Below are 15,827 nucleotides of genomic sequence, written 5' to 3'. Positions count from 1 at the left end.
GTGAGCTCGTATTCCTCTGATCAGAAGACTCTGTATGTTAAACCCCGGCAAACAATCTTCTGAGACCAGACAGATAAATCTGTTGCATCTTAATTGGGAAATTTGGTGCTATCGCCTCCGTTGCAGCCCCTAGTTTGTGATTTGAACCTGATAAGACAATTGGATTTTAGCTTTAAAAGAAGGAAAAACTTTCTTCTCGAGGTTTTACATACTTAAAAAGAAGAGAGCGTCCCAGGTGACTTCGTTCAGGGGCTTCTCTGGTCCGATAGTTTCGCTAAGATCAAAAAGTTTGAAATTAAAACTTCAGCAGCAAAATTTAAATCGGTTGAGGTCAGCACAGAGTAATGAGGAGCTGATGTTTGAACAGTGCCAATGAATAGCAATTATCACCGCAGCTCTCACACACAAAAACTCACATGTATATGCACAGAGAGTCAGACACGTCACGGTCTCTTATTCTCCTCCACACTGAGAAACTGAAGACAAAAAATATACTCAGACATTGTTGCAGTCACGTAACCGCTGAGCTAATTATGCGATACTGAATGAAATCATTATTGAAATATTCACTAGAAAAAATATTTAATTAAGAGGATGGGAGTGCATAGTAAGGACACGCCTGCACAGTATTAGAGAGAAAAACCCAACGATTCGCTGGAGCAAACACTTGACAACAGTGGGGAGGAAGAACTTCCAGCACAACCACAATCTCGAGGTTGGTGTCTGTTGAGATGGACTTAAGCTAATCAGATGGGCACAAACACAAATTCAGCTGAATGGCAGAGTTTCTGCTGGTGTCACTGGGATGTAGCAAACACCTTGCAGCTGTATGGGACCAGTAAGGTGCAGCTCCAGAGACCTACAAAAGCATACAGGGCCCAGTCTAGAGCAGAGAGTAGTAAATGGGTAATTATGGAATATAAATGGTAACATGGTTAACACACACATGACTTACAGGTGAAAGTTTCCTCCTTGAAACCTGGACTTTGGGGGTCAAAAGCTGGTGTTCTCTTAGAACAGGTACCAAACCTGGGAGGGCTGCATCTGGTGTAAAATTTGTGCCAAATCAAATCCTGTGTGGCAACACTTTGTTAAATGAAGGAACAGCTGAAATGCCTTTAGTGGTATATGAAAGCATGGATAAATGAAAGGGTGAAGTCCATGATAGCCCGAGGCTATAGCAGCATACCAAAGAGATCAAAAAGCACTGTTTGCAGCCACGAGTTTATGTCACCTGAACACAAACTGGCAGAAGATCGATGTTTATGAAGACTGACATGAGAGTGAGAGTGACGTGCTCCGTCTAGCTGGGATAATATGATAACATCAGCTCTTTACAGTTTGGCAGGGAAAAACGATTTAGAATACAACTCTGGGTTTAACAGGAAGACAATGAAGAGAAGCTAATATGGGAGAAATAGGCTCTCTCTTTTCCTGTTTACAGTCCTGCTGCAGTGTTTTGGATACACTGAAGGCTTTTCATGGAGCTTTAAGAACAACGTGATAATAAGGAATTACAAGCTTAGAATGTGTCTTGATGCATCCTCAATCATCCAGGTAAGGAAATCCCCAAAAAGTTGATTCTGTTCATCTGGACGTAGCGATTTCTGTGGGAAAAACATTTAGTCACTAATCCAAGTGACTTCATCAATCTCAGTCTCTCTCAGACCATATTAATGCTGGAGGTCATCTAGAATGAGTCCCTGCTATAAGTTTCTGAGGATTTCATGACCAAATATAGAAAAACCTGGATTTCAAAGTATGAAATTACAGTTCAAGGCCTTTAAGTCTTTGAGACACTATAAGAGAGAGGTGTGGCACTTAAAGAATCCTGAGTTGAACTCTTCCATGGAGTTGAGTATCCAGCCAAGTGTAATTAATGGCCCTGACCAGGTCCTGGTCGCAAGGGCAGCAGCGGTCTCCTCCACCTCTTCTGGGGTTACACCGAAACTTTAAAGCAAGCAGAGAGACTTCATCTCTCTAGAGTCTCCTTCCTGGCTCTGCCCTGGTTGGACTTCATTTCCTTTGGATGAAGCTCATTTCAGCCTCTTCCATCCACCATCTTACTCTTTCAGTAGCTACCCGTAGCTCATAGCCTTAGGCGGGATTAGGAACGTAGATCCAGAAGTAATCAGCGACTGCAGACGCTGCCCTCCTGTGGGCTCACCGCGCGCAGCAGGAGCTGTAGGGCTCTGGTGCTTTGCAGATCAGAGGGGGAGGCCCGGGTGGTCCCCTGGTTACCAAACTGTTGCTGTGTTGTGCATGTTTTTCTTAGTTGTTGAGCAGCAGTGCATCTCTGAACTGGATTATCTATAGCATCATATTAATCTTTCAGCTCAATGTGTTCAATGTCGATTAGCCAAACCAACAAAAATAAATATTACCACTGGGTTTGTTTTTTCTTTTTCCTTTTTTTAAATAAAATTGGTGAATGTCCAGGTGTAATAAAAATATGACAACTATATTACAAAGTCATGTATAACTTTATAAAAATGCATTGCCACCATTTCCTAGAGGAGAAATTTAAAAAGATATAAGACTTAGGTCTTAGTGTTAGTTCTGCAAGCGCTGCTGTTAATAATACAGCGAATTCATCAGGTCAGTCCTCTGCGTGATGATGCCTGAAACTGCCTCAAACCTTTGCACAGTGCATGCATACTGCGGCTCCTATCTTAATTACTCTGTCACACCCCGTCTTATTCTGTAATTCATACTCGTACACAGAAAGCACACTCCCTTTTCTCTGTCTACCAGTGGCTCACACCTCTCGTGTTTCTTTATCTCCCCGCAGCCAGTTGAGGTGTGAGGTGAAATATAATTACTTCTCTGCTTTCATTTTCCTTCTCGGGTTCATCTCTAACTCTCCTCTCTCTTTCTCCCTTATTGTGCCTCATAACTCCTTTAATTTGTGCGCTCTGTCTCCAGGTGGACATCAGCATACCCACTCTCCCCGCACTGAGGTCGCCCGATGACTTGGAGTGCGTTTTCGGCTCTTTCGTCACCGGAGCCGTGAAAAATGGCGGGCAGGTTACTTGTTCGCTGCCCGACCCTGTGGAAATCCCACCCACTCCTGACCAGCAGGGTACGTGAACACGTGAAGGATGCACAGATAGTTTGTTTTCAGTATATGGACTTTGGATTGAATTGGATTGGACTGTCGCTCAATTACACATCATAAAAACACATATAAGCATAAACTAGAATCCACAATCATGTTAATATTCTAAAAGAACCAGTCTTGAAAAACAAATTCATATAAAACCCAGCAGCTGGTGAAATCCTTAACGTCTCGTTAAGAATGTGGAAAAGCTAAAGTATCAACTTGGTTAGAAAGTGGCATGTGTAAAGTGAACAGACACACTGATATCTGCTAATTAGTGGTAAGTTTGAGTCATTGCACCATTTACTCAAGCTATCCAAAGCTGGATCATGATCCAGGTCCACAAACATGGGACACATTCTCAAACTCCTCCTGTTATTTAATTAGATTTGAGAATATTCATTCATATTTTGAGCTGGACTGTTATCTTTATTCTCCTGTTTGATGTATTTTTCTTATTGTTTTTCTTCTTTTTTTATTTGGCTCATCTTAAATCCTAATAACACACTGTGTATCTCCTTTTCTATTGCCTACTGTTTGTTTACATCTCATACTCATGCATTTTAATGTCTTTGAACTGCCTTGTTGATGAAAGGTGCTGTGTAAATGTATTTGGCTTCCTCTTAGCGAGACTGGAACTACCTCAACCTAACTATTTTAAAATCCTATTGTATTTTTACTCAAGTGTACAATAAGTTCTGTCTGTTTTTATATTAAAAAGAGGGTAACTGTGTAACCGTTATCAGCTGTGTGCTCCAGGAGCAAGAAAGTGAGCGGTGTTTAAAAGAACTTTTAAATATAAAATGTAGGTGTTGCAGTTTGCCCTTTTAAAAGACATTGCCTCCTAACATTAGTAGCTGTAAGTGACCCTTATTTTGTGCCACATATTGGTGGTAACCTGGTTAACGTTATTAGGCCATTTATTAATGTAGTATAACAGAAATAAATGGAGAAATAATTAACAGGAAAAAAAGAATATTAACAGTAAAGTCAATGTTTTTACATTTTGTATCAAAATACAACAAAGAGGTGATTGTGCAATAAAAAAAAATTACACTAGCATTGCAATCTTGAAATGTGAAGAATATAAAGATGTAAATATTAGCATATGCTACTCTCACGTGTGTATCATACAATAACGTCTGATATATAAACTGACAAACACTTTGATTCAGAGTTGATAGGAGCTGGAATTTTATTACTGTTGACCAAAGTTAGCCATGTCCTGCCTCCTCCCTCCTTTAGCTTTGCAGTCTTGATGCTAAGCTAACTTAGCTGGCTGTTAGTGGTTGCATCATGGAAATTTTCTTTGTTTGACTCTCTGTAAATTGCTCCTTTAGCAGTTAATGTTTTGTTGGTATTGTTTCCCCTATTAATTTTAATGTGTGTGTGTGTGTGTGTGTAGACTTTGTGTCAGTTCCCATGAGGATTATGGTGAATTCAATCGAGGTGACTTCAGGAAAGTACGACTTCTACAACTGTGCTGCCACCGTCAGGAAGAACCAAAACACGCCGTAAGATGAATAATCTAGCCTCCCCTCCCCCATATATACATGCGTGTATACCGAAAAGTATCAAAGCACGTGTGATGGCACGCACTTCTCGTTGTGTTTTCAGGTGTATAGCGTGTGTGACCAGTAAGTGGGGCTGTCAGTGGGACGCGCAGACTCACAGCTGCAGTGACGACGGCAACAATGTGAATGGAGATTACATAATCAAATCCCAACAGGTAATAAAATAATAATTTGCAGCTTTTTTTTTGTGCCTTTTAGAGCTGCTTTAATTCTTCAAGCACAGATTCATCAAGGAGCTAGAAACACTCCTCAGAGAGAGTTTGAGGTGATCTGAGTTTTGTGACATGGTGCATGGAAGCAGCCTTTAGTAGATGGGGTGCACATGTCCATCCACATGAAGGGACAGACATGGTAGGTTGTTGTGTTTAGATGATGCTTAGTTGGTAATAAAGGGGCCCAAAGTGTACCAAGAAAATACTATCACACCACCTGCAGCCTGAACAGTTAATACAAGCCAGGATGGAGCAGTGGTCTCGTGTTACCCTGCCGTCTGAATTGAGATCGATATGACCAGGCAACGTTTTCCCAGGCTTCTGTTGTACAGTTTTGGTTCGCATGTGCAAACTGTAGCCTCAGTTTCTTGTTCTTAGCTAACAGATTGGAAAGCAGCGTGGTCTTCTGCAGCTGCAGGCCATCTTATTCACGGTTCAATGTGTTCTGCATTCAGAGATGCTCTTCTGCACAGCTTGGTTGTAACAAGTGGTTAATTGAGTGTTTGCCTTTCCTATCAGCATGAAGCAGTCTGGCCATTCTCCTCAACATGGACTTTTTCTCTCAAAGAGGAAAAGCCACTCACGTGATAGTTTCTCTTTTTCGGATCATTCTCTGTAAACTTTAGAGGTGGTTGTGTGGGAAAATCCCAGCAGGTGCACTCAGTTTTACCACTATAATTGGCTGATAGGATATTTGCTCTAAGGCGCATTTGAACAAGTATACCTAGTAAAGTGGACGAAGAGTATACAGTGGCCAAAACTCATCATTAAAATCAAATATTAACAATGAAACTGAATGTTTTCTCTGTTTATATTGATGAGTTATTAAGTGTCTGAAGTGTTTCACAGTGAGCTATTGTGATTTGATTTGAGGATGGATAATTCACAGCGTTGGCTGAAGTGTTTTTATTCCCCATGAGTACTTACATTGTATTTGAAGGTGTGAACTGTGCTGTTAGCTGTTGAGCTTAATATTTCTGTTCCTGCTTCTCTTTCTGTGATGTAGTCTGACAGTTGTCCTCAGTTTGAGTCTCCGGAGCCGGCGTTGATCCCTGTGGGCTACCAGATCCCCATCAGCTTCCAGGGAAGAAACCTGGACAGCTACATGGTGAGATCAGTCAGAGCTGCTGACTTACTGCTTCATAAACATCCAAATATTGTCGTCAACATCATCTGTGTGATCATTTCTCTCAATTGTGTGTATATGTGTGTGTGTGTGTGTCTCTCTAGGACCGGACATTTTTGATCGGGACTGAGCTGATGAAGCACAGCGAGCAGGAGGTGACAAAGGAGGAGGAGACATCAAAGTTCAGATTCAGAGGATATAAGGTCAGTATAACGAGGAGGAAGAGGGGACAACCTTGTTAACATTTGGGATAAAGATTAAATACTTTGAGCCCAAACAAGACAAATATTCTGGTTTCAGTGCAGATTTACATACTTAAAGCGGACCTGTTAACTCATGTTCATGTTAAACAAGACCAAGGTTTTCAGTTCAGTTCAATTCAGTTTTATTTACATAGTGCCATATTACAGCACTCATCACCTCCAGACCCTTAGCATATCTTACCACATATAATAATGATGAGAAATCCCCAACAACCAGACGCCCCCCTGTAAACAAGCACTTGGTGATAGTGGGAAGGAAAAACTCCCTTTTAAGAGGAGGATGCCTCCAGTAGAACCAGGCTCAGGGAGTGGCAGTCATCGTGACCAGTTGGGGGTCATAATGAGGTCAGTTTATGTACAAGTAATCTCTGTGATCCAATCACAGACTTCAGACCGCTCCATCCAATGTGGTCATCTCAGACACACAGCTGTGAATGTAAGCACACAAACTCATCTAATTAGAGGAAAGGTGATCAGGCTTTCTTAATCACTGAAACTACCAGTTGAAGGCGAATTCAAGATTTGTGAGGCTTCACCTTTTATCCAGAAGATTTCTTCAGTTCTAAAAAGTTACCAGGTGTTAAACCCCTATTGAGGCTGTCACCTCAGAGGCGGTCCTGAGACTCGTTGACCCACCCTGTCTTATTTGAGTCTCAGCGTCTGAATCTCAAGGGGTGTCAAGGTGGCTGATAGTTGGTGTAATAGGCCATTATGGTTCTCTGATGGTCGGTCCACGTGGACGTAGATGGCCTCTTTTATTCATGAAGACAGCTCTTGGGTGGGAGGTGAAACATCTGAAAGAAGACTTGGATGAACACAGTTTGCAGGGCAAGCCGTGTGGGAATTATTAAAGGACCCAAGATGCAGGCACTGCTGATGTGAGTGAGCTTTACTGAGGAGGATGACATACAAGAAAAGGCGAGGGTGGCGAGAACAGAACTGACAAAACCTAAACTAGGAAAACTAAGAATAAAACAAACCTGAAAGCTTGAGACACAAATGAGACTGCTGCTGACATGCAGATATGCTAAGATTAGTTAATCATACAGCAGTGCTGCTTTTTAAACTGTTTACAACCTTTTATAGTGTAGGTTTCAGAAAAAGCACTACAAATACAGGTAATAGTTGTTTTATTTGAGTGCTCGGAGTGGAGTGAGTGTTGCAGTGTAACTCGGCTTGCACTGACGGTGTCCTCGTCCTCGTGCTGCATTTCCAGCTTTCAGGATTATCTTTAATTAAATTTGACTTCAGAGATGCGGAAAGCTTTAATAAAGGAAGAGTTAACGTGGACCAAGAGAACACGTTGCGCAGAAAGCAGGGTGAACAGCGTTTCTTAATGCAGCCATGTCGTTTCACCCTCGTGACTGCAGAGCTCTGTTCAGTTTTTAACCTTAGTTGACATAGTGATATTTTCCACCCACTTGTCTGTATTTATAACATTTAGCACAAAACATTACAGCAGCAACACTCAGCATCATTTTCTGAAGAAATGCAACCAGAAAGATAGAAGGTCGGCAACAAGGTGCATTTTTTAGAAATATGAATCACATAAAGTCACTCAGGTAGAGTCCACGAATAAAAATGTAGAACTGGAAATAATCCTGGGTGCAGACATTTGTCAGGACCTCTGTCAGGCTGTGCTGGATTCTTCAGATCTGCTAGTTTTTTAGGCCTGACGCTTCTTCTTTTGTCCTCCACTTGTCCACTCTCCTCAGATGTTTTTTTTTGACACACACCAGGCTGAGAAATTTTTGCCTAATAGTTGTGGCTGTCAGACTGTTATCTTTGACCTTTTTTAGTAGTTTCAACTAAAGAAGATGGGAACAAATCACACTTTGGGTTCTTTTTTTGACAGACTGCTTGAGTTGGGTGAATTTTTAATGCTTGAGTGATTGACAGGTCACTGCTAAGAGGCTTAATGAACCAAAATATTCCTCTGAAAATGGTGAAGTACAAGGACCAGATTAATAATGAGTAAAAAAGCAGCCAATGTCTAAATGACCTTTAGAAAGCATGGGGAACTATTGGACCACTTCAAAACATTCCAAGAAAGGTCTGACTTCTTACAAGTCGGAGGTCGTAGGTTAAGACTTTTGCACAGTGCTGTACATAATCCGAATACTCAGTAAAGTCTCTATTATGAAACCACTGAAAGTCTTTAAAAAGGGCACAGGAATAAAAGCTAAAAAGGAGTGCTGGACAGGAAAGAATCAGCTGACAAGATAAAAACAGAAAGCAGGCTCTGAATGTGAGCAGTAACGCTGCTTTTTCTGTCTCTTTGCTAACGTACACAAATTAAAACCCACTTAAAAAAAAACACCCCACTCTGATTCTTGTGCTGCGTCCATTAGCAGCCTTCAGAAAGACTGAAATCTCTCTCCGCTTCTCGGCTCTCTGTTTATGTTTTCAAGCTCGCTGTCGCTGCCGAAAGCTATAGAAAAATCAGGGAGTGTATCATTAATGATAATTAGACAATTAGTGCATCGTTAGCGGTTAATTTGTGAGCAAATGAACATGATTGGGAGTCAGAAAGTGTTTCGAGCGCAGCTCTAAGTTTAGTTCATTGCTTTTGAAATCTTGTGCTTGTGTTTAGTTTTATGTGTTTCGTCAGCTGTTTTCAGTTTTGTTGAGCACACACTGATTGTGCTGTCAAACAGATGTGTGCAATGGCGCCCCCTTATGGACTACAGAGATGTATAATTATTTTCCCTGAGTCACTGAACTGCAGGTGTGTGTGTGTTTGTTTCAGTGACTTTTTGCTCACATCCCTCTCATACACCCCCCCAGTTTTTCCTCTTTTCTGCCTCCATTGATCCTTGCCTCACGCTGAGTCCAAGTCTGCCAATATGCAGTTAAAGAGTGTGTGTGTCTGTGTGGGGGTGTGCTTTCATGTTTGTGTGTGTCACTGCAGGTTTTCCTCTCATTATCTCTGGTATTTGTCTCTACATGATACTTTTTTTTCCTCTTCTTTTAGTTTTTTCCTCACTTTTTTTCACATATCCTGAAGAAAACTTGTCTTGATTTATGGCTACAGCGGTGTGTGTGTGTGTGTGTGTGCGTGTGTGTGTGTGTGTGTGTGTGTGTTTTTGCTTTTGCTTTTTTTTTCATTGTGTGTGCTGACCTTCACAGTTGGATAGAGGCGAGGTAATTTAGTGTGGAGTTCCAAAATAGGGAGGAAGGTTTTGTTGGTCTGTGTTAATGCAGACCTGAGGGGAAGTGTGTGTGTGTGTGTGTGTGTGTGTGTGTGTGTGTGTGTCTAATTGTGTTACTCGTGTTGTGGGGACATGCATTTAAAAAAAAAAGGCGAGCATAAGGTGGATTCACATCAGCACACACCTTGTAAAGGTGTCGGGCTCCAGTCACTCATGCTGTAGTCTTTCATTTAATCTCTGTTCCCTGAGTTTAACATGTAGGCAGCACCGTCTGCCTGGTGTTATAAGTAACCTGATCAAACCGCATCAAGTTGAGGACAAACTCTGGGAACAATTGCCTGACAGTTTGTCATTTAAGGACCTGTAGGCGTCATGTAAATGTAAAACTTCGCCGTCTTCTGTAAAGCTGTACTAAAGTGTTCTGCATGGTAGAGCAAGTGGAAGCTCCAGAAGATGATGCAATGGACATAACATTGGATAACAGTGTCACACTGCTTTTTGCATAATGTCAGTGGGGAATTTTGATAAGTGGTGAAGGAAGTACTTACTGTGCAATACAAAAGTGTTCCATTGTACGCAAGTTTTTTATTTTAAATGTCAGCAAAATGTCTTTAAAATGTCTCTTAAATCAGACGCTTGCCCCAGTTAGTGCTGTGCTGTATTTCCTGTGTTATTAAAGCAGATGTGGCATCAGGCTATATCAGAGATGGATGTTACTGCCAGGCCTGAAAAATGAAACAACTGGAAAAGGATCTTGAGCCTGCATTCTTTCTAGCAGCCAGCAGGAGGCGACTGCTCTGCTCTGTGGTTGTACGGCAGTGTGAGAGAAAAGAACTGAATATCTTGGACCCCAATAAACATCATGTGTCATTGTGTTTATTTCATAAATTATTATGCAGGAAATAAAACAGGGTACAGTGCTGTGCAGAAGTCTTGGCCACCCGTCATTTCTTTATATTATTATTTCAAGGAGCCAGTTTTTCTTGATTTATTTTGTTTTTTTCAAGTTGTCTCGACCATTAGTTTTCCAGGCTTTTTGAAGGGCATTGGCTGCTTTTTCACTCATTTTTAGTCCAGTAATTGTACCTGCTGCTAGCAACAATCATTTCTTCCTATTTCTTTAGTTGGATTTATGAAAAATGCCAAAAATAACAGTTTGATAGACATATATTTGTATTTTTGCACCAACTTCCCAAAGAACTGGTGAAGCAGAAGCTATCTACATCAGATGAACCGTATCTGAAAGTCATGTTCTTCAGAAACTGGTGAAAAAAAATCATGCAGTCCTGACAGAGAGCCCGAGAGAAACATCTGGACCTTCAGATGATCCATATACTGTTCATTGAAGCCTCATCAGAATGGTCTCAGTGGAAGGGCGGTTGTCAATGTGAAACAAGGAGAAAAGGCTGAGGTATGCCAGATTACACAAGAATCGGGCTGAAAATCAACAGAAATTTTATATTTTTGGTGAGAAGGTCAGAAGAGAGACACAACAGTGAGTTTCTACAGTAAAACACCATGGATGTTCTGTTGTGTTTTGAGGCTTTATTTTAGCCAGTGGTGTTGGGGATCTTGTCAAAATCGATGGTATTATGAACACAGAAAAGCACCATCAGATTTTAATCCACCATCTGGAAAACATCTGAGTGGCAACAGCTTTGTTTTTAAACATACCGATGATCCCAAACACACTGCTGATGCAGAGAAAGCTTACCTGGTTAGCTAACACACAGTGGAACACTGAGTCGTGGACTGGCCTCAACATTATTGAAGCAATGTGTGTGATCATCCTGATAAAGAACAGAACAAAAGGCAGAAACAACCAAAGAAGAGCTTTGAATGTCCTTCAGGAAGCCTGCTGAACTATTCCTGAAGACTGTTTAAAAAAATTGCTGCCTGACAGAGTTCAGACTGTGCTTCAGAATAAAGGAAGTCACACCAAATATTGACTTTCAAACTTGTTAGAATTGTGTAAACTCTGTTTTTGTCTTATGCTATATTTGTTTGCATGTTTCAATAAATCACTCCACCCATGTCCCATTTTTCTAGCAACATGTAAAGAAATGAAGGGTGGCTCGGGACTTCTGCACAGTACTGTACTGTATATTTTAGGGTTTGGCTAGCTTGTAATTGACAAGCTGCTAATGTATGAGCCAGGTTCAAAATCAAAGAGGGTAACAACCAAAACGCAGAACTATTGGCTTCGAAACTCTCCACAAACCAAATGTAGAATGTCGCCATGGTGTCCAAGTCCATCCTTTATATATTCAGTCCATGAGGTAGTTGTATTGGGTTAAAGCTGCAGTATATGTGCTTCCAAGACACAACCACCACAACATTAAGATTCTCTTAATGTAAGTCATTAATTTTTTTCTAGTTAAAACTATGATTACGGTTTGGATAAGATGGACAGTGGTTTTGGTCTCCAGAAACATATTTTTTAGTTAATGAAATGTCCTCTGAAGTGATGGAAACATGGCCGTGTGTGTGTGTGCAGTTTGAATACGACGAGCAGCAGGAGGTGAACGTATCCTTCCACATCAAGGACAGAGACACTGAGAGGAAGATTGACAGCACCCTGACAGGTTGGTATTTCACCAACACAGACACTTCACAATCGCACATAAATCAGGATAAAGTGTGAAAGTGCACTTATCACGCTGTCTTTAGTGTCACCTTCGCTCATTTCAAATTCACTTCCAGCTGCATTATGATAATTAGCTTTATCCTCTCTTCTCCATCTTATTCTTCATCTTGCTCTCCTCTTCTTGCCGCCGTCTCCCCAACAGTCGTACTGTATAGCTGCTCAGTGGGAAGAGAAGACTGCAGCCTGTGTAAACATGCCGACTCCAAGTACCAGTGTGTTTGGTGCGCCGCCTCACACAGCTGTGTTTACCGGGAACTCTGCCGTTCACCACAGCCAGCGCAGTGCCCCAACCCAGAAATCACTGATGTGAGTCATAAAAACACAAAGCCACGACCTCTGACATGTCGGTAGGAAACACTGTTGGAACTGTTTTATGGACAGGATTGGTTCTATGCTTGGGAGCCTGACGGGTTTGAATGAGTGAAATGTATGTGCGTTAACCTTTACCCTCTGTAAGACTATGGCAGTGTGATTCATCCGTCCTTCCATCCATTGTCTTCTGTTTATCTGATTTGGAAGCAGGTTGCAGCAGGATAAACAGGATTGTTTACTTCCGATGTTTTCAAGTTCATCCTGAAGCATCTTAGGCAAATTTTGATCCATCCCAGGGTCTCTTTACACTCAGATGTATGAACCACCTCACCCAGCTTCTTTTAATATGAAAGGCCTGCAACCATACTCTGAGGCCCGTCCAGATGTCTGAGCTCTCTAAAAGTCCAGACACCCAACAGATGAAGCTAGTTTCTGCCATTTGTATCTGCAACTTCCCTCTTCTGGTCCACTTCTCGCTAAACTCCTTTGCTTTGGACACCAACTCTCCCCCAACTCAGCAATCGTGTCGTCCACACAAAAATCTGAAACATGATTCTCAAACAGATCTTCCTCACATTGACATCCTGTTCATATGTAAAAAAGGATAACCCAGCTGGACTCCAATAACCATCAATCCAAACAGTCAAAAAAATACATAAATGAATAAAACACATGGCCTGGATAGAACATCATTAAGACCATGTGGACTAATTCAAAGTCTAGTCAGTTTTTTTCTTACTGCTTTTATTTCACTTTCCATTTAATGTAGCTGATTGACTTTCTTAGTTTATGATCATGGATAGGCTCCTTAGGCTTCCCTGTGATCTTAAGGTGGATGAGTACTTAAGGGGATGATGGATGGATGGATGCACTGATGGTTTTTAGGATGGATGGATGATTTCTTGTTGTATGTGCCAATGTTTTTTGGGGCAAAGCACTACATTTTTCTGTTCATCATTCAGCAAAATCACAGGTAAAAAGTTATAAGAGAGCTTTATCATGTTCAGATATCCCAGTTTTGGGTGAGAATTCCTGGGACTGAGTAAAAAATCTGCACAAAGAATGTCTTATTCTTCAGTTTCACACAAATATAACAACCACAAAGACTTGAACAAGAACTGCAGCATGTTCCATTTATAATCTGCACTGAACCAGAGAGTGGCCTCACAGCATTTCAGAGATTAAACCGCAGAGCTGTGATGTGGCTGTGTCATTTAACAGAAGCAGAAATCCAGGAGAAGATCTGCGAGTAGCACCTTTAATAGAGCCAGTATTGCATTTTCCCTTCTCATCGTAACAGAAGACGAGAAAACCTACTGACATAAATCACACCGTCGTTCATGTGAAGTTGTCCTTTGTAGAAAAGAGTGCAGTGGGAAAACTGCAACCAGCTCTGAAATGTGCTGCGGCTGCAGAAAAAAATAAATACATACATAGAAAGCAATCATATGGATGACAGAGGACAAGAATGATTTTACATGGATCTGTTTGATTGTTGTCACCTTGCACAATCTGATTCGCTCACCAACATATTTTTGTGAGTGCTCTTACTTGGTCAGCATCGAGTCCAAGTTTTTGGTGCAAAGTCAAAAAGTTCCTCACTTTAAACCTGATGGCCATCACCATCACCTTTACAGGAATGGGCTGTTACGTTATCAGCTAACCCTGGCTAGCCTAGTTAGCAAGCTGGATCCACAGACTGTATTTGCGCGACACAGAGAAACAAACACCTGCTAATTAGTATTAAATAAGACACTAAAGCTGGAGTACAGATTAATTAATTTGCAGCATTTAACTTCACTTCACGATCATTAGGTCGACTCCAATCACTTGAATTAATTGAGGTCATTCAATTTAGCCACACTATTAATATTACACATTTTTATATTTACTGCAGTTTAAATGGGTGAGATGCATTACAGTCACACTAAAGCAGCACAACCAGAATTATGAAGTTACCACCTCGTTGCCTTTGAAATAGTTACTTCATAGATGGGGATCGGGTCTGCGGCCACTCAGATTCAGCTCAAAGCAGCTTTGCCACATCAAGATGGCGATCAAACAGCAATCAGACAGTCGGTCTGCTCTCAGTTTGCTGTTGAATGGGGCCAATCTGGCAATCACATGCAGTCTGTTTGGGTTAATACACCCATTAACTGTGATAAATTGGCCAAAACTTCAAATCTGTTTGCAGCTACATACATAGAAATTCTGCTACTACTTACATTAAGTACCAGTTTAACTGGAAAATAGGCACTTGGCTGGATTGCTTTTACTTAGGAGGAATAACCAATACCTAGTTGGCATCCAGCTGAGTCGAATCCCTTTTTGCAAAGGGTTAATTGCCAGAACATTGCAGTCAATTTGGTTTAGAAATTAGACAGCAATTCTTTGCAACCTTTAATCAATCTGTCTGAGAGAGATTGAAGTCGGTCATCTTCCTAAACCACAGGTGTCCAACTCCAGGCCTCAAGTGCCGGTGTCCTGCAGGTTTTAGATCTCACCCTGGGTCAACACCCCTGAATCAAATGATTAGTTCATTACCAGGCCTCTGGAGAACTTCAAGACATGTTGAAGAGGTAATTTAGTCATTTAAATGAGTTGTGTTGGACCAAGGACACATTTAAAACCTGCAGGGCACCTGCCCTTGAGGCCTGGAGTTGGACACCTCTGTCCTAAACTATTTATTTTTTTATTAATTTTTATTTTGTTCAGTATCAAACACATTTTGTTCTTCAGGATTTTTTCTTTTAGTCGTACATCAAAGAAAACAAAGCAAGAATCCACGAACCCTCACCTACATCTGTGTGGACGGTCTTAGAAATCCACATCATTGGCTCAGGTCATTGCTAACACTAAGTTTAACAATTCACTTGCATCCTTAGATCAGATCCATACAGCTTTCCACAAATTCATCTCTTCTCTCTTTGTCACTGAGCTAATTTTTTCCCTCCCATATTGTATTCGCTGTTTGTCTCCTCCTTGGCTGCACAGCTTCAGTATGTTTCCTATTTTCTCTGGAACAGCAGTCATTTGTTTCAGGCCCCGTCTTGATTTCCTCTGGGCTGCGGCTGATTATGCCAGAAGAAGTTAGTTATTTCCGCAGCAGACTTTGGCTTTGCTGAGGACGACAGGGAGGTGAATATATACAAGATGAATTTGGTCTTATACGTCGTGCAGTCGCATCAAATTGAAGATGCGATGGCCCAAATTGAAGCAGATATGCGGAGCCTTTATTTCAGAAGATGTGTTTTCACAGGCTGTACTTCAACATCTTTATGAATATTTATACATTAATGTCATAACATTGGAAGCAGAAATATTTACAATTTGGTTTTTTTGGGTTTTTTTGTATTTTTTTTCCCATTTTCAGATTTTTCCCTTTAATTCATAAAGTCGTAGTACAGAGAGAAAACCCCAAAAAGCACAGAATTATACAAA

General features: G+C 41.1%; 1 protein-coding gene across 1 annotated transcript in view; it reads left to right on the top strand.

The window, feature by feature from the left end:
• Positions 1–15,827, top strand: part of plxnb2a.1 (plexin b2a, tandem duplicate 1) — a 220,988-nt gene that overhangs the window by 170,776 nt on the left and 34,385 nt on the right. Inside the window, exons 12-18 of the mRNA XM_039601149.1 lie at positions 2,926–3,082; positions 4,506–4,614; positions 4,718–4,829; positions 5,893–5,994; positions 6,117–6,215; positions 11,925–12,012; positions 12,217–12,380. Of these exons, the coding sequence (XP_039457083.1) occupies positions 2,926–3,082; positions 4,506–4,614; positions 4,718–4,829; positions 5,893–5,994; positions 6,117–6,215; positions 11,925–12,012; positions 12,217–12,380 (831 nt within the window). The remainder of the gene's footprint in view (positions 1–2,925; positions 3,083–4,505; positions 4,615–4,717; positions 4,830–5,892; positions 5,995–6,116; positions 6,216–11,924; positions 12,013–12,216; positions 12,381–15,827) is intronic.

Source organism: Oreochromis aureus, linkage group 17 (assembly GCF_013358895.1).
Source record: "Oreochromis aureus strain Israel breed Guangdong linkage group 17, ZZ_aureus, whole genome shotgun sequence".
NCBI classification, from domain to species: domain Eukaryota; kingdom Metazoa; phylum Chordata; class Actinopteri; order Cichliformes; family Cichlidae; genus Oreochromis; species Oreochromis aureus.
The sequence above is the reverse complement of the archived record's forward strand: the minus strand, read 5'-3'. Positions and strand labels throughout refer to the sequence as shown.